At 36.8% G+C, this 20,067-nt stretch overlaps 1 protein-coding gene across 2 annotated transcripts in view; it reads right to left on the reverse strand.

Annotated features, from left to right (window-relative positions):
* Window positions 1–19,553, reverse strand: part of PXYLP1 (2-phosphoxylose phosphatase 1) — a 43,905-nt gene extending 24,352 nt beyond the window's left edge. Inside the window, exons 1-2 of one of the 2 annotated variants that reach the window (XM_063306704.1) lie at window positions 19,329–19,553; window positions 5,366–5,492 (exon numbers count right to left, since the gene is read on the reverse strand). In XM_063306704.1, coding sequence (XP_063162774.1) covers window positions 5,366–5,444 — 79 coding nt within the window. In that variant the 5' untranslated portion in view covers window positions 5,445–5,492; window positions 19,329–19,553. Of the gene's footprint in view, window positions 1–5,365; window positions 5,493–10,051; window positions 10,076–19,328 lie in introns of those variants that run through there. The other variant, XM_063306705.1, reaches the window with a different exon arrangement.
* Between the last annotated feature and the right edge of the window lie 514 nt (window positions 19,554–20,067).

The following is a 20,067-nucleotide window of genomic DNA, read 5'->3' on the forward strand; positions in this document are numbered from 1 at the left end:
TTTACTCAAAAGTACACTTGTTAAATAATTCCCTTCCTCATGAACAGAAAAATCAACACAGACATTTAAACAATCCAAAGATTTGTCAATTTTAATCATACCTTACACCTGTCATGGACAACCATACTTGAATCTATACTTATTTTGTGCATAACTCTTATGTTTGCAAGGATGAAATGAGTTTTACAATAACTTAAATTTAAAAAAAAAAACATAACAGAACTATACATTCCAACTCAATCATGGTATCCAATCTAGTATTGGCTTCTTAACATTAATATGTGACTGATATTTAAAGGTAAGAATTTGGAAGCAGATTTTTTTCATTCTTTTAGTAGACAGGTATCTGCTGAGCTAATTCGTTCACATTCCGAAAAGAATAACCCACACTGCAATACAGTATTTTGCTGTCAGTAATACAGTTGTTGTTAAGTTAATATGAAACACTTGCCTTCCCTTGTATCCCACAATGATTCTGACATATGTTCATTCAAAATATGGCATCTAAAATACATTTGTTTCAATTACAAAAGGGAGCCTAAGGAATTTTCAGCCTAAGGGGTATTTAGCCGAAATATTTTTCTGGCATTAAATCAATACAATTTGTTTGGAGTCCATCTGTGATCCAAAACTTTAGACAGCCACAATTCAAAGATAAGCTTAAGTACAGAATGTGGATAATTCATCTGGAACTGTGTTTATACATAAACTTACTGGAATCTGAACAAGAACCCAATCAGATATAGAAACTGCTATGTCAGAATGGTAATCTACATAAGTTGTTAAAAACCAAGAAAGGGGTATATCATTTAAACATCTTTTGTCCCTCTTTGAAGTTCTGAAAAAAAAAAAGCCAGCTTATCATAATAACAAACAATTCCGCCAAAAGAAGTGCCCCCCCACACACAAAAGAACAAACCTAAACCTGTAGCAACCATGACAAGAAGAATATAAATATGAAAGCAAACAGCAGAATCAAAACCTCGTAAGTAGATTTTACCACTGGAAAGAATCAGAATGGACACAAAAAATTATCAGTGGAAGCCAATAGCTTAGAGATCCCACTAAATAAACTCAATATACAGTACAGTATATAAACAAGTTGTATATAAGTCTTGTATGTATGTATGTATGTATGTATATAGCAATAGGCCTGCCACCAATGGAAACATTAACGAATTAAAAAAACACTAGCAAAGGAAAAAAAGGTCCACACAGGAAACATATTTTTGCCCATTACATAGAAAAAAACAACTGCATCATTTTAGCTTCTTTTTTATAACTTGAATGATCAAGCTAGTGACAAGCAACACTGACTTCAGTAAAAAAAAGAACTAAGAATGAAACATTATATGACTTGTGTATTGATAACCATACAGACAATACAAAATACAGGAAATTAGCATTTGATCTTTCAAGTTATATTGCACAGAATAATTCCAGCAAGAAGAGCCCACCTCTTCCTAAGGCTATGAACAGCTCTTATCATTAGGAAATTCTTCTTGATGTCTAATACAAGTCTCCTTCCTGTTATTTAAACGTAATGTTTCTTGTCTTGCCTTTTGAAACAACTTCCAGCTTCCCTATAGTGGTTCTTCAGTTGGAGACAACTATAGTGTCTACATGGAGACTTTTCTTCCCCAAGCTAATGCCACCAACCCCCTCCTCACACTTTTTTGCACTCAAGGCCCCTTATCATTCTGGTTTCTCTCCTCTGGATATTATCAAAATCCTTCCTAAAATATGATACCCAGACAGAATATTCCAGGTGTGGTTTAACCAGTGCAAATTAGAAATGTATTATTCTATTGACCTTGTAACTACACTTTTGTTGATGCAGCCTAGGAATGCTTTTGTGTTTTATTATTATTATTATTATTTTCATTTTTATGCAGCAGCATCACATCGTCAAGTTTATGTAATCTTGTATTACATCACATCGTCAAGTTTATGTAATCTACCGACACCCAGTTCCTTTTCACATGTATTGCTTGTTATACTCAACAAATGGAAACTTGCATTTGCCCTTATTGAAATTTATCTTGCTGATTTTTGCCCATTGTTCTAGTTTTTCAGGTTTCTCCTGAATCTTGCTGCAATGTCTAACTAATTTGCTATCCCTCTTATCAAATTGCATTTACTTTCTTTTGCTGAGCTTTAATTTTGCCAACTTTCTACAGATATTTGCTATGGATTTATGTGTGTAGAATTCTGTCTGTACTTTTTTGCACTTGTTGAAGTTAGGTCACCTGTAATCTAGTGTGAATATATGAGCATATTCCAATTTTCTATTTTGTAGTATCTTGAAACTCAAGATGATATAGCCACTTCTTCCCATGTTTCCAACTGTTTTACCTTTTTAACCAGGTCTTCCCTATTGGTTAGGATTAGGTCTAGAAGAGACTTCTCTCTCCTTCAACTTTTTTGGAAAATGAAACAGTCAGAAAGAGCACTGAGGAATTTTTGAGACCATGCAATCTTGGCTGAGTTGGTTTTCCAGAAGTTGCCTGGATAGTTAAAAGTCTTTTTTTTATTATTGCCTCTCCTCCTAAAAATAACGTAATCAGCTTCAGAAGGACATTATCCAAATCTTCTGTTTAGCTTGGCACCCTATAGCACCCTACACACAAAACACACACACGCACGTAGAGTTATTGCTGTTTTCTCTTCCTTGTGTTTTTACTCACTTCCAAATGAACTCTGTGTTTAGATTTCTAAATTGCTATACAGGTGTTCATTTTATTCACATATAATGCAACTCCTTGTCCCCATTTCAGTTGGCCTCTTTCTTTTGAATAAGTTATGTCATTTTATACTCATATTCCACTCATGAGTTTTGTCCCACCAGGCTTCAATAATACCTACTAAATCATGTTTGTCCTCTGCATTAAGACTCCCAATTCTTTCTCTTACTTCCCCATACTTTATACACTTGTACAAAAACAATAAAAATCTTGGATCATAAAACTTAATGTATGCTTTCCTGTATTTTGTGCTCATTATTGTGTGCCTCTACTGTACCTGTTCACAGTACTTGGTGTTGCACCATTTTCTGGGTTCCCCTTTCTGTCTTGCCCAGATTTTAGGGTAAAGCCATATGGATTAGACTGTTCCAAACACATTCTTTCTGGATTTCATGAGGTGCAGCTCATGTCCTGTCAGGAGTCCCTCATTCTGTAAATGTATCTCATGATTGAAGAACCCAAATTGTTCCTGCTGGCACTATCTGTGTAACCTACTGACTGGCCATAGTATTCACCTCTGTCTTCCTTGGTCATGTCCTTCAACGAGAAGGAATGATTTACTGCTGAGACCTGGTGTAAGAGTCTGACAGCTCTTTCAAAGATCAGCTTCTTCTACTTCCACTGCATCTCCCATATTATTCATATTTATAAGATAGAGGTCTTCAGGAAGAAAATGTTTACACACATGATGGTTTTTAGTACACTGACTTCTGCAGAAAAAAGAATCCTGTACAATACAGTAATCACACTTCAAGATAATGTGAAGGGGCTGGTGTAATTTGAGCAGGATCAGCATGGGTAACTTTGTTGAGACTGCTTGTAAGGTGAATGCTTCTCTTTTTGAATTTATACACTAACTAACAAAGGTCTAATAAACTTAGCATATTCCACTGTTATTCCATAGATTAGAGAAGTGGCAATCCAAACCAATAACAGTTGGTGATTTAAAATTGCAATGTACATATCTGGAACAGACTCGAAGGCTTGTCAATGACAATGACTGATCAGTTGAAGCAGTATTTGCTTGATACATGGCAAATTACAATGTATTTTCATTAAGTAAAAAGAGAGTACCTATGTCTAAATAACAAATGCTATGATTTATTCATATTGTAGAAATATCACGTGTATTTATATACACAAAAAGGTTTATTTAACCATTCATTTAGCATTAATAGTTTTTAAAGAAAATAGCTGTAGAATTAACAACTTTTTATCCAAATTATTTAATACAGAAACTTAATATGTACATTACTACAACAACAACATCATTCCTTATCTCAGGGGTATTTCTCATCAGTTGGCATCAAAGTCAAAACTTATGAAGAAAAGACCACAGCCACATTAGAAAAGGCAACCATTCCTGGTACTGCCTATCAACATGCCTGAATGGACTGAAGGAAGTATAGCTACAAATACTACAATCAGATTTTAGGTGCATAATATATTTTTTTCCTGAACCTGGCATCGAGGCTATATGTTTGTGTCAGAACTCCAGCTGTTTACAGACATTGTAAGATTTTATTATGTTGGTGAAAGGTTAAAAGGTTTTATTATGTGAAGATGATGGTTGGTGGCAGTGTTGGTGGGGTGCACAAGAGTGAAAGTGTGAAGAACTTTCAAGACTTTTTGTCCTGGCAATCCTATTTAAGATCTACATGAAAGCACTGGGCGAGGTCATCTATCAGCATGGGGTCAAGTATCGTTAGTATGCTGATGACAGTTATACATCCTTGCCCCAGACCATCAAGATTCTTTCCCAGTGCCTGGAGGCTGTATGGGTCTGGATGGGGAAGAACAGTGGCTCCACCCTGACAAAACTGAGTGGCTACGGGCTAGGACCACCCATATGTAGCGATCATCCATAATTAACTCTATTATGACACTCTGTGTAGAGTAAAGAGGGTGATACTGAGGAATCCGTTACCAAAGCATCGAGGAGAAAAACACTGCTTAAGCTCAAACAATGAAGAAGGATTAAAGAAGGTATGTGTAAACTTCTCAGACAGACACACACACCCTCTATTCACATCAGTATAAGAAAAGAAGGAGATGAAGCATAATCAGACTTGCAGGACTGATGTCAGTCCCAAAAGGTAGATCAGACCAAGAAATCAACTCCACATTAAGACTAAAAGTACATTTATTGGCTATAGTAATAGTGCAAGTCTGATTATGCTTTACCTCCTTCCTTTCTTAAACTCATGTTCATGTATTTGGGAATTAGTCTGATGCTCATGTTTTAATTATATCATTATTCAAACATTCTAACATGAGAAAAGTAACAGTTAAAGTGCATCTGTCTATAAAAATCTATACATATGAAATAAACTCAATATTTTTCAGAATATGGGAGGGAAAAGAAGCCTCTTTCCCCATTTCATATAACATGCCAAACAGATCAATCATTTTCAGCCTGCACAATCATAATTAGTATCGGTTTGTTTGGAATATGTTCAAAATTGTGCAGTTTTAGAAAGCAGAAAATGAGAGTTATTCCCCATGTTGCACTCACATTACTCTGACATTAATTTTATTTCACTTTCTACATGTACATTAAAAATGTAATAAAAAGAGGATAGTATTTACAATTCTCAGCTATAATATAAAATTATACTTACAGAATTGAATGCTAAGGCTCAAAAAGGCTAATAAGGCAGCTAAAGCCAACAGAAACAGAAAACGATTTCGGAAAAACATTATTATTCTTTCCGCTACTTCTTCATGGTTTTACCTCCAGCATACTCCCTGTAAACACAAAATAATAATGTAAAATATTAATTAAAAATAGTCCTAACATACTACTCATACTTATGAGAAACATATTAAAAATTTAAGAATTTTTCAGAAAAAGTTTAAAGTACATTATCTTTCTCTATGTTACTATGTTATAATTTTCTTGAAGGAATGTTTGCAAGGTGCCATGAGAACTGCAGGTAGGAAAATAAGTATTTCAAGATATAAATTTTGAACAATTAATGGCCTCATTCAACATTTTTTTCAAAAGCATTCTAATTATATGTAACTGAACATTAACAAACAGAGAATTTTTAACAGACATACAGTGAGTGCAAACATTATACATTTTTTTTTGTAAAATACCATTACACACACAGGAGAAACTCTTATTTAAGAGTTTGAGTATATGATAAGGAAGTTTTCCAGAACAGAAAAACATACAAACAAAAAAGCAGATTGTCTAATTATTCAGGTGTCATTTAAAAAGCACCTAAAGTAGATAGCACACAACAGATCATTAGACAAACTCAATTATACAATTGAACAATTTATACAAATGTTCTTCAACTTGGTGCTGTCTAAGTTAAACTTTAATATATGTTAGTTGGATACAATAGAAGTTGAAGTTTAATACATATTTACAGCCAACAGTTTGCGAAACACTAACTTACACAAAGAAGAGAGATTATTTTTTTCAAGCGTATTGTGAAAAAAAATGAGGAAATCTGAAGAATATTAAGGATGCAGCTCTGTGATCCTGAGAAAGATATGCCGAGGCCAGAATGCTCATACCTCATCACTTGTAATTGCAGTGTTCCTCCATTCCAGCCTACTGGTTGTAACTGAAGAATCTGGAGGGATAAAAAATAACTGACAGTGTGGGAGACTCTTCTTCAAGTAACCTGGTCACTTGAAGCTAGATGGGTAGCCTTAACAAAGGTTGTCTTTGCTTCCTATAAATGTATGTGTACACACAGACTACCCTTCAGCTGATACCACCAGTGAACTGAATACACATGCACAAACCCTCACTCCTTCCCTCCCACACAGAGTCAGGGATGCCTTCCAGAGGACATGGCTGCTTTAATGAAGTATATTTCACCCATTCTAATATGCTTTTCAAAGCCCTAAAGTTTGCTACTGTTAATACTTTTTTTAATTGAAACAACAGCCTAGATCATTTAGAACACACTCTAGTGAAGGATAAATATTTTTAGTAACATAGTTTTGTATATGTCAAGTAGCTGCCAAATCTGCGGTTGATTAAATCACATCAAAGATGTCATTACTATGTTCTCCTAAACTGAAGCACACAGGCATGGAAAATTACTGTGCTAAGAAAGTAGTTAACAGCTCCTACTTTCACTCATCATGTAAAACAGTATTTGACATTTCCAAAGAACACATTCATTGTACCACTACTTTATAATATCAGCTGTGCGTCTCAAACAAAAGTTAAACATATTATTACAATGAATCATTGTGACAACTTTAACAAATAAATTTAAATGGCTTAGTTCCAAAATAATCCATTTTTTCAGTCTATCTTCTGAAATAATTATACTTTTTGTTGTCTAGAAAAACAAAAAGTATTGGGGTTTGGCATGGAACTGATTAAAAACTTGGTCCCTGAATTTGGGAGAGAGACTAACTTTGGAAAGTGGATTTTTCACCCCTCTCAACAGCACAAATCACAAATACTTCAGAAAAAGCAAAAAAGCATTTATTAAATGGGTCAAGTTTTTTTATAGGGTACAGAAACAAACAATACATACATCTGATATATGGTAGGTCAGAAAGCAACTAATCAAACAAAAAAAGACATTGATTACATGTGAGAATTGAACAATATAAAACACTGATTACAGATAACATTCCACAAGTGGCAAATTTATGGGTTACATCACTCCCTTTCCTAGCTGGGTTTGTATCCATCTTAAAACTTGTAAGTATATTCAAGGATTTTCAGAATATGCCCTCTATTGTTTAGTTGCTAAAAAGGCTAGTGCTTGCATGTAAAAGAAAGAAAGGGTTTTGGGTAAAAGGAAAACATGGTTTCTTGAACTTCAAAAGAAGGCATGGATGCCATACTAAAATACTAATATCAACTTGATTAAAAAGCTAATAATGAAGCCTAAAATTCCAGGTAACAGTGGGTTAGTTAAAAAATTATCAACTTTTTCAGTCTATCTTCTGAAATATACTTATCTGGGATGAGAGCACAAAATGTTTGTCCAGGATTATTAGAGTGTAAAAAGATGGGGGTAATCCATGAGGATGCACTGAAACTCTTATTGGGATGCATGCACATTTGCTTTATATCCACAGAACCTACAGATCTTTTAAAAACGTAGGAAGGTGTCAGACAGCAATTCTGAAACCTGAATTCTCCACCCTCCGGACAGCAAGGATGATAAACAATGTGCAGTCACCTCCTGCAGACAGAGTAGGACTTGTTTTATTTCCAATAAGTTTATGTGGTGGGGGGTAGGGAGAAAATGGGAAAGCTGACCAGAGAATATTTTTACCAGAACGTTTTCATATATACTAACACTTAGTACTAAATGTGAAAATGTGGTACAAATACAAAAAAGTTGTTACAGTCCAGGCATGAATACAAAGACTAATTCAAGTATTTAATTCCCAAAGTGTACATTATTGCTGTTGTGAAGAGACAACCAGATTACATAATACTGCAGCCTCCCTGCCAGTCTAGATGCCAGATAGAATCTGAATTTGAACAGACAACTTGTCTGAAGCATGGACTTTAGCACGTACCCTTAATCCTTGCCTTTTAAAGAGAGAAAAAGAGTTGTTCCTTTAAAAGACCAAAGCAGAATTCTGAAGAAAGGGAGCAAGAACTTTCTGTTACCTGATCTGGAAAAAAAAAGTGGAGGATATCACCTCCCCATCAGCACTGTTAAATATATAGAATTATTTCAAGAAACTAGTGGAGGTCAAGGGACAAAGAAGCAGAGGACTTTGATTTAGGATTTAGGTTATCTCTAAAACTCAGGTATCTTCTTTAGCTACATGTTGCATTAATTTTTAATTTTTTTGTCTCTCTGTGTGTGGGGAGCCTTATTCTTATTCTGATTTTTCTGCACATGTAGGGCATTCTGTGTGATTTCAAGCTGAGTTCAAGATTTACTTTTCTCTTCCTTGGGAGCTGTAATATGTAACTTAAAAGTTCTCTATCATCACCTTTTGGTCTGCACATATTTTTGTAAATTAGGCTTCATATATCTTTTGATTTTTTTAATTAAAGTTTTATTTTATCTCCTGTGAGATTGACAAAGTGGGGAAGAAGGATTGAAATGCCCAGTCACATACAGTTACACTACAGGAACAGGAGCTGCATTATAGAAATTATTTTTCTCCCATGTTTTTATCCTTGATTTGCCAGAAAGGCAGCACATGATATGGAATTCACAAGGAGAAGGATAGGAATTCCACATCATGTACTGCCTTTCACAATTCCTATCCTAACAGAATTACTCATCAAACATAGGTGGGGCAGCAGTAACTACATCAAGCAGGAGGCAGGCTTAGGGTGTCTTAGACTCAGTTTAGCTTCTGGGGGAAGAGATTTGAAACCTCCAAGTCTTCTTCCTGTGGGCCCAGCTGTGCTTCAGGCTTGCAAGATTGTTGTCAGCCCTTCCAGGTCAACCAGACAGGAAAAACGACTAGATGAACTAATTCTACTTTATTGTAAGACTACTTTAACAGATTCTTGCAAGTCTGAAAGCACAAATCTCCTACCCTCGAGTGCTCAGGGCGGGTCTTTCCTAAGTTTCTTCTTTAGACCATTACCCTCTCATGGACTCCCTTTCCTTTTATCTGATCATTCTCTTCCCTCTGTTCTCCAAGGGCACCCTCACATTCCATCACAAGTTCCATGAAAGACAGCTGCAGGACCTTGGGCCAGTTGCCTCTTTTCAGTTAGGAAGAAAGCAACGGCAAACTACTTTTGAAAATGCTACCTAGAAAACTGCATGGTCGTTGTAGTTGCCAGAGGTAGAGTTTGACTTGCAGGCAAAAGAGAAAAGAAAAAGAGTGTCTTACAAACTCTTCTAGTTAAACATTAACAGTTGATTTTTTTCATGTTGCAACTGAGCCTGGATTTTGCCCTCTGTCATGTTCATCGTTTCAATGTTCTGTATACATCGTAACACTTCGCATGTCACTTTTCTAACCCGTGTTTGCGGGTTGGAAATTTCCAGCCGTGCCGGGCTGTAATCTTCTTGCTGCAACTGTGGAATGTATGTTTGGGTTAGTGACTCTGTTCAAGGTTACTTTCTCAGGCCGATGTGGATAACGGTTGCTAACACCTGGGAGGGGGTGGTTGCTAGGAGGGAGGAAGGGCGGGACTGGTTTGAAAGCAAGGGTTTTTAGTTTGTATTTTGCGCGCTTTTGCTCATTCGCAGCTTTCTTTGTATTTGCATACTATTCTTTCAATAAATCAGTTTTCATAAAGAACCCCCTTGTGAGACTGAGTATGTCAGAATAGGCAATCATTACACCCTCTATGTTATCATTTTGGTTCTATGCCAAAATTGCCTACTTACCTTAAAATAAATAATAGACTTTAGGATACCTGTAGTGAAAAAGGTATTTCATTCCAGTTGTTGCATACAGTCACAGGAGGATCCTTATAATATTATTCTATATAGATTCATCAACATGACTAAGGAAAAAAAGCATATCTCAGGGAATAAATATACTTAAATCAAGTACATCAGACAACAATATATCCCCAAAGCTATAATAATACCTCAGTTGAATAAATTTAATAAAAACAGAGTTATAAACTTGTCCCTGTGCTATATGAATTCATATTTCTAGTACAGTTTGAGAGAGGAAAAGAACGAGTGAACCATAAATGGGGGAATATGTGACACATTTTTTTAAGAAGCTTCTCCTTTGAAGTCAAATAAGATTATGTTAAAAGTTGTTACCAATTTTCAACTTCCATATTAAAGTAACTTTGGTAACACTCTGAACATCATTTTCTATTAATTCTCCCATACTCATATCTCACAATAAGTGAAACTGCCATTTCAGATAAAGTCTAGAATCATGTTCTTTTTCATCTAGTTCAATCTAGTTACAATTCTTTCTGTGCTCTCTGGTAGTGCACTGTAGCACTGTGTTTATTTAGTTGAATTCATTCTTAATTTTTGACCTGAGATAGGGGTCACCATTGGTAACAGGTGAACGCTATATTGCAGGAAGGGAGGAATATACTGAAGGAAGGAAGGGAGAAGTACATTTTTCAAGAAATTAATGAACTCATCCTACTTAGTCTGTGATGTCAGTCTCTCCCTCTGGTGTCTTTTCCCTGCTGTTTTCCTGTAGTTATTTTATCCCATTATTTTAAATAATTTTGTACACATTTATTCAGTCATGTCTGAGGGTCCAGTGAGGCAATCTTTGAAGAGAAGGTATGAGAAAGAAGAGGAAGATTCTAGAACAGACAATAAGTTTAATTATGATAATGATAATAAAGAATTTAAATCTTATCAGGCATTTCCCTGCACTGGTACATCAATGGACTCAAAAAAAGTCCATCTTTACAATGAAAGCTATTTATCAATGGGTTTTACATGGACTGATGATTCAAGTTGTCCTATTCTGTTGTGCCTCATCTGTGGCAAACAGCCTACAAGTGCAGCAATGGCACCAGCAAAAGTAAAAAGACCCTTAACTACAAATCACAGCCATACGACAAGTAAAAGTTCTGATTATTTTAATTGGCCATTGGAATCACAGAACAGAGTAAAGCTTTTGTTAATAAAAATGACAGCCAGTAAAAAAGCCCAAGAAGCAAGTTATTTAGTAGCAGAATGTATTACACAGCAAAGGAAAAGTCACACTTCGGATAAGAAAGTAATCATGCCAGCATGTAAAATAATAGTGGGAAAGATGCTAGGACCAGATGCAGTACAAGAAATTGAAAAGGTTCCGCTGTCAAACAGTACAATAAGTCAGCGTATTGATGACATGTCACATGATTCTGAAGAGGTTTTTGTGATAAACCGAAGAACAGCAGCTTTTCTATCCAAGTTGATGAGTCAACCAATTTCACCAATAAATGGCATGTTATGGCATTTGTAAGATTTGTAAATGATGGTGAAATTCAAGAAAATTTCACTTTTTCTGCTGCAAAGAACTACATGAAACATGCAAAGGCCAAGATGGATTCAATGTTTTGTCTTCGCATCTGGAAACAAAAAGTCTGTCTTGGAGGAACTGTGTTGGCATCTGTACTGATGGTGCTCCATCAATGGTTGGCTCCATAAGAGGTTTCATTTCTCTTGTAAGAAAAGAAAATCCTGATGTTGTCACAACACACTGCTTTCTTCAGAGAAGTGTTGGTGTCAAAACCTGTTAGAAATGAAATGAAAAAAGTTTTGATGATGCTACAAAAATGGTTGACTTCATTAAACAAAGTCAACTTTTTTAAAAACCCAAGAAAGTTTAAAAAACTGTGTGAAAACCTGGACAAAGAGCACGCACAGAAATATGGTGGCTCAGCAGAGGAAGCGTTCTCAGGAGAGGAAGAGTTCTGTTTGAGGTGAAGGCAGAATTACAAGAGTATTTTTGAGAAAATAGTATTCCATATTTTGCTCAGTGCTTTGAAAATGGAGAATGGTTGCAGAAACTAGCTTACGTAGTGGACGTCTTTCATCACATGAACCAGTTTGATAAGTCTCTGCAAGGCACTGGAGAAAATGTTTTGACTTCAAGTGACAAAATTTGTGGATTTAAAAGAAAACTGAATGTTTAGAAAAATCATGTTCCAAAGGAAATATTGAAATGTTTCCACTGCTGCTTGGGCTTGAGAGTGAGGAAGGATACCAAAAAGTCTCAAATCTAATTGAAAACCACCTGAAAGTACTGCAGAACAAAATTGATCAGTACTTTCCCTCCCTTTCAACACAAATGTATGACTGGGTGAGAGATCTTTTCTCTGCATCTTCGGCTCAGCCTGAGAACTTCACTTTGAGGGAACAGGAAGAGCTTTGTGAGCTGCAGTTTGATCGTACACTCAAGTCAAGATTCACTGATCTGCCCATGGATAGGTTTTGGATTTCTGTGAAAGAAGAGTACCCTACTATTTATAAGGCATTAAACATTTTGCTGCAGTTTTCAACTCCTTACAAGTGTGACCAAGCTTTTTCTTATTTAACAAGCATCAAAAGCAAAGGCAGAAATCATCTTTTTTCAGTTGAAGATGAAATCCTTGTATGCGTATCTCATGTTTGGCCCAGAGTTGAGTATTTGTGCAGCAAAAAAACAAGCACAGGTTTAACATTAAAAAGGTATGTTTCATCCTTTCTTTTTTAGTTTAAGTTCACTGTTAATGCATATATACAGCCCTACACATGAAACAAATATAATGATTTTGTAGCTTCGGGCCTATATTTGAGCCTGCAGGGGTTCCCCGAGGCCCAAAAAATATTTCAAGGGTTCCTCCAGGGTCAAAAGGTTGAGAAAGGCTCTTCTATACTGTTCTGGAATCAATCTTTCATGGGCTTTTGAAATTTAGGATAATGCATATTATATCTCTAATTTCTAGAGAAGATTCAAAGTCCAACAAATAGAGGAAAATCTATTCTGGTGAAAAGATGTAAAATTTGTAGGTTTTTAATGTGGCTGAACAATAGCCATATTTCTTTTAATGGCAAAGCAATAGTAAGGATTGATCAAACAGTGAGCTTGAAAGAATTATTTAGTAATTGGATTCCTCAGATACTAAGCTTTAAATGTTTCTCTAAGCATTCCTGACTTTTTTTTGGTCAGCTACCAATACAGTCATGTCTATGATCAAGTAATTTGTTCAAGTTGCCTTCTCATCTTACATTTCTACATATGAAACTCAGAATCCTGAATTTCCCTATATATGGAGTCCAAGCATGTCATAAACCTCCTGAAAAGTTGCATTTAAAATCTTGTGAAACAGATTTTCAATCTTCATTCTTGGTCCCAAAGCCCCCTCTGTGATTTCCCTTCATCTTCATTTTATAAGGTACTGAGTAAGACCCACTGTTTTATTTGCGCTACTGCGAGCTACTTTATTAGAGGAAAAGAAGGTATTTTCACTAATAAAATAAAGCAATATTTGCAGTGTTTGTCTAGAAGAATTGAAAGGCAATGTAGCTCAGCTTTATTTTAAATGCTGCTGGCTGAAGACATCACAAGTATAAAATTTAAGAGGTTTTGTTTTGTTTTTTTGTGTAAACCAATAAGACGACTCAGGGTCAATGGAATCATTAGGAAAAAGATAAAAAATGAGAACATGTCATATATATTACTGTTTTCTTTTGTGCGACTTTGGTAAACATAGCCAGGAAATGAGACACATAAAATGATGAAGTGGTTACTTTTCCAAGCTTTGAATATTTTTTTCATCTTTTTTATGATTAAAATGAAAAATCCAGTTATGCAAGGCATAACTCTATAGAGTTTTTCCTCCTTTTTTGTTACTGACAAAATCCTCTATAAATCACTATTGAACAAAAATAATGAATGCACAATAATATAAATCATTTTATATCGCACAACAGAAACTCAAGAGTTGTACATGTACTACCTGATCCACTTCAAGGATGGAAAATGATCCAAATTGAAAGAGAGTAACTGAACAAATTAATCCAAGAGGGAAGGGAAAGAATGGAAAGTTTGAGGAAGATCAAGCAAAAATTGGCCAATTAAGAATGGGAAAGAGAATAATGCCCACTATAATTGAAATAAAACAACTTCCCAGATAGTCTTATTTTGTGTTGGATTTGGAACCTTACCCTATTAAAATGTTCAAGCCAGCTGTCTGTGAAAATAAAAAAATGCATGGCACAAGAAGTTCAATTACCTAATGCAGCTGTTGATATCACTCAAAATATATCCAGGATAGAGTGTTTCTTCCTTGCATCACCGCCAAGACAAACACATCTCAGGAAACATCAGGTATTCATAAAGGGTCTAGTTCTTGTTCTTCAGGTGAAACTGGTAATGAAGTTAAGTTTCCTTCAAGTTGAGCTCAATTCCTGCTGACTTCATGGATACATCCATGTAATTTGCTTGGCAACAACACAGAAGGGATTTACCACAGGTTTCTACCATGTGTGTGTGCGGGTGTGTTCCTTTTTTCTGTCCAATCCAGCCTGTAGCCCTGGAATTCCCTAGTGGTTTCCCATCCAAGCACTAACCAGCTCCAACACAGATTATTTTACAAGTCCAGTCAAGACTGCCAGTGCTCCTTCATGAGATAATAAATACAATTATAATAATAGAAAGAAGGCTAATGTGCTGATGAATCTAATGCGGATCAATAAGCCAAGCTCCAAAGTCATTTTATTTGCAAAGGTGAAGTGTAATGAAGAAAAACTAATATAAGTCTAGTTCTTGGTTACTATCCCAGTGCCTTTCAGGTTTCTTTGAAGTTCATCTCCTATTAGCCCCTGCCATCATGACTGAAGGGAAGGAATTGTGTAAGTGGTAGTTAATAACTAGAAGATACTAATTCATGGTTAGATTCATTGTCATTTCTTCAGAGAAGCTGATTTTAGAAATTCAGTTTTAACAAGGGAGTAGCCATTTAAATTATATGAAAATAGCACCTTTTAGAAAGAAAGTGTGTGTGTGTGTGTGTGTATAAATTTTTAAATTACTAAAATGTTAAGACTAGCTGAATAAGAGAAATGAAATTAATTAAACAACTATGTTTAGAGTTTGTGATAGAATTAAATTGCTATTTCAGTGCATTTAAGAATCTGCTCTGTAAATCACTTCTAAGAGTATTTACACAACCGTATGCTCAACAACTTCAAAGGCCTAATAACTATGTTTTGTACTGCAGTATTAATCATCTCTGAGAGCATTAGGTTGCTTTCAGGAGAACCTCTAGCATTACTGTTCAAAAAGCATTGTGACGAAATTCTGTTTTTTACTTTGTGAGTAAACATGGCAAGAATATAAATGGAGGACATTGCCTGAAGCTGATACTGAAGTCTATGAATAAGGAAGGGTGGCTGAACACTAAAAGTATTGTCAAGTCTCATTCAACCAAGTTAGCTGTAATTAAGTAACTTCCTTGGGTAAATGTAATTTATTACAGGATTAGGACATTATCACAATAAAGAAAAATAAATAAATAGAAAACCATATCAGACCATTTAAATAAAGAATATGTGAGATGTGCTCTGCACTAGTTGCTTCCATCTGCTTTGAAAGATTACAGTGATTAAGACCCGGCTTGCTATCTGGTAAAACCTACCCACTTTTTGCCCTAATCCTCCTTTCAAAAGCACTGAGCAGGACATTAAGAATAGAGTCATTTATTAACTGTTTTGTTGATATGAAGTTGTAGACGTGAAGCAAAACAAGGAAGGAAATTAGATGATAACATGCTCTAGTTTAGTTTACAGTACCACAGTGATAATGTACTTTTAAAAATGCTTCCATAGAGTATAAAAACAAAACAAAACAGCGCATTGTTTTTGAACTTGCATGGAACTTCCACATCTACGGTATTCTGTGGCATGTATAGTCCAGTTGGACTTCTTGATTTTACCAGAAGGAAACTGCATTTTTGAATGCTATCCCACACAATGTCTTCTATATACAGACTGCATCATCAAAACAAATTTTAGTCTAGCCCACTCCGAGATAGCAAATAACACAATCCATAATCCCACCGTTCTTGTTCAGCGTAAATATATATAACAGTTCTTAGAAGCACTGCCAGACAGAAAGTGCTACTCATATGTTTAGCACAATAATTTCTATCAATTGCAATGCTGTTTACTTTCATTACTACATCCATTTAGTCCATTGATTTCTTCTAAGACCAATAAAAGTTTTGAAAGATGAAGCAAAACTAAAAGTAGGAGCCATGCAGTCTCTTTTTCTAAACAGCAGCATAACCTGAACTATCAATTGAACCAAATATTTGTAGCTCAGGGTTGAACTGTGGAGTCCTTGGTGCTCTCTGAGCTGTTGTTGTTTCCTTGCAGATGTTTCATTGCCAGACTAGGCAACATCTTCCGTGCATAGAGGGAGTGGGCCTTGCTCTCAGTTTATTTGTCCAGCTTGTGTTGGTGGAAGTGTTGTTCTGTTCTTGGGAGTTCCTTGATTGGGCTGTTGTTTGCTGCTTGGTTGATTGACTGAGTTAATAGTTCTTTGATTAGGGTATATTGTGCTGTTTGACTGTTTATCTGGTGTTAATCCTAGTATTAATCTTTGCGTATCTGGGTGTTGATTGCTGGCGAGGAGGTGTTCTGGTCTTTTGACTGCTCTATTGTCTCTTCTTAATGGTATGTAAATGTTGTTTACCTCTATGACAATGCAGCCATCAACAGACACAGAAGTCAATCAACCAAGCAGCAAACAACAGCCCAATCAAGGAACGCCCAAGAAGAGAACACCACCTCCACCAACACAACCCCAACAAACGGTATATGAAGAGAGAGCAAGGCCCACTCCCTCTTCACACTGAAGATGTTGCCTAGTCTGGCAATGAAACATCTGCAAGAAAAAAACAAAGCTCAGAAAGCATCAATAACCTGAACTATGCCATACAACTTTAAGTACTTCCAAAAGCTTTTTTGGACTTTTGCGCCAAGTCCACAGATATAAGAAAGGTGTCACCTGGTAATGGATTGTAATTGTGAGGGCTGAAGCTGTCAAGGTTGGAAACAAGGAGCCTAGGCAGACAGTGCCATCATCAAAATACTGTGCATGTGCGTTCAATGCACAAGGCTTTAAAGACGACTTTAAATCCTGGGTCTGATAAAAATATGGTTTAATTCTCAGCTCTTGCAGTAGCTGTTATTTCTTAATTTGGGGATTCTTTGCATCTGTAATAAAAGCAGCTTATCAAGCCTAGATTTGTCCTTGAGTCTTAACACTGCTGCTACCAAGTGCAAGTTTGGGTTTTCAGAGTGTTTATACTCTGGACCTGAGTAAAGCTCAGACAGCCATCCTTATTAAGTGGATCTTTGGATGAGTCAAAAACAATGAAACCTTTACAGTGATTTGGAATAGTACCTTCTAGCAAATGCAAACACACACACAGATACATTTACACAAACACAAATATACATATGTACATACATACACACAAATCACCCCTCTCCATTTCCTTATCAACAAAGATAGAGAGATGATCGACATCTTTGATAAGGAAATGGAGAGAGATGATTTTTTTCTTCTCTGTTTTCTAGATAAAGTCTAGGTTCCATTGCAAAGCTGCTCAATTACACTATTTTTTTCTATTTATGCTATCAATTTATATCTTAGGTCATTAATGAAGCTTGTTTTGTGGGTTGTATAACAAATATACTTGACATTAAAAAAATGTAAGTTTTCTCTGTGGCCATATTATGAAATAAGTTGCACCTGGAGTTAAAGCAAGCTCTTACCTTACTAAGGTTTAGGAGAAACCTCAAAGCACATTAATTATACTATGTCTTTTAATGCCACTGTTTCAAGGTGCTTTTCTGTTTGTTTGTTTTACATCTATTATTTTATTTTTAAGGTATATGTGTGATACCTTTACTACCCTTTGTAAGCTTCCCAGAACCATTCAGAGTGGGTGACATACACATTTTCTAGATAACTAAATAACCATCAATAGATTACTTCTTTTTCTATAAAAACAACTTATGTGTGCTAGATGGTAATAGAAATTACTTATATTCTGCCAGTTCAGAACAGGAAACACTAATCACCTAGGTGAGCAAACTGAGGCAATTAAAACACAAATAAGCTATGGAAGAATGGTCCTTATCATGAAAATACTCATCCCAGTTAAAACAAGAAGCCTTCTGATACCTTTAATATTAATGTATCTATTATAACATAAACATTTGTGGACTCCAGGTATGTTATAGTTTGTTAGCATTTAGGATGCTATAGGGCTCTTTAATTGGTTCCCCTGCAAGAGACAAACTCCCCTGCAGTCTATTGATGGGACTCAGGATAAATATTTGCTTCCCTCTAAGATACCGATTGCATAATTTCCCACTCAGCAAATAATCTTAATACTACATCAAGATACTATGTCAATAACCAGGACATGACACCACTGCAGGGCATGTCAATTAAATACCAATTTGATTATGTTATATTCATTTGGGTTAGGTGTACCCAGACTGAATGTAAGTTACTTTGCATTTTTTTTTACATTACAATTTTACATAGTAAAATGTGGATACAATTAATGAAGGCTTGTATAGCATGGTAAGGCAACATGGGATAGGCAGAGGGTGGCACACAAGGAGGGCACAGTGCAGACAACGGTAAAGTCCACCCGCAATGATCCGATAGTCTACAAAGTATGATCAGAAGTGCGGGAGGATGCTCTTTTCTCCGTGCTTTTTCTCCATCCAACCCGTAGTACCTGTGGAAGGAGATCTTAACCGAATAAGAGAAGAGGGCGAGCTATATGGGAAGGACGGATCTGCAGAAAAGAAACTGAGGCGGTTCGGATGGTGTACAATAGGGCATACCGGGGGCTCGTAGTCAGAAAACAACGATCAAAAGCAAGGGAACCCGTAGCCGCAGCTTGGCAGGGCGGACAGAAAGCGGCTGCGTCCGGAGGCGTGGGAAACAGAGAAGGGACTACCGCCACGCTGGAGCCCGAGCAGAGCGGACGCCTTTGCGCGCGGCTGGATCGGAATTGGCCAAGCTGTCCTGCTTCGTGGCCGCGGTGGGACGGGCGGAAGAGAAAAGCCGTCGATGAACGGTCCCGCCGAGGCAGGGGATGGTGGGCAGCGACCGTTCCTCATTCCAAGGAGCAAAAGGGACCTCGGCTGCCTGCACGAAGCTTCGGCTCCTACCTACCCTCTTAGGTGTCTTCCCCGCTCAAGGTAGGATCCCGCGCCGCTCAGCCAGGCAGCTTCTCGTTCCGCCCTCCCTTCCCCGCTCGCGGTCTCCGGCTCTCTGTTCCGCCGTCGCGGCACGAGCGCTAACTTGAGCCACCTTCGTTGACTCGCTCGCCGAGCTTCGCCCCTTCCTCCCTTCCATTGGTCGTCCTTCAAAGTCCTCCACAGCGCCCCCTCCGCTTCATCCACGCCTTGGCAAGGATGACGTGCGCCTCCGCGGTCCCTTTTCGTCTACTTTTGTCAGAGATTCGCAGCGCGGACCAAGTGGGAGGCGTGTTACGCCGAGATTGGTCCGCACGGGCCCCTGTTTCCTAAGGCTAAAGTTCCTGCCTTATGACGCGTCACTGCTGAAAACGACGTTTTCCTAATGCAGTCTTTTTGCATACCGTAGTTTAATCTTTGGCTTAGGCTGACCTGCGTTGAGGAAGTGGAGAGAGAGAGAGAGAGGAAAGACGTGGACAAAAATTGGATAAAAAAAAAACTGGCATACATTGATACAGACTTCTCTCCTTCCAACACAGACCTCCTCACAAATTCAAACTACTATATTCAAGGAATTCTGCCCCTGCTTTGTAAATTCAGTCTTTTTGGAATGGGGATAAACTGTTTAACTGGATACACAATGCTTTTGCTGAAAAGTTGCAGTATTTCTATTACCTTTTGAAAAAAAAAGTATATTTCTGAAGTTGAGCAAGTAC

This window comes from Candoia aspera, chromosome 6 (genome assembly GCF_035149785.1).
Source record: "Candoia aspera isolate rCanAsp1 chromosome 6, rCanAsp1.hap2, whole genome shotgun sequence".
In the NCBI taxonomy this organism is placed as follows: Eukaryota; Metazoa; Chordata; class Lepidosauria; order Squamata; family Boidae; genus Candoia; species Candoia aspera.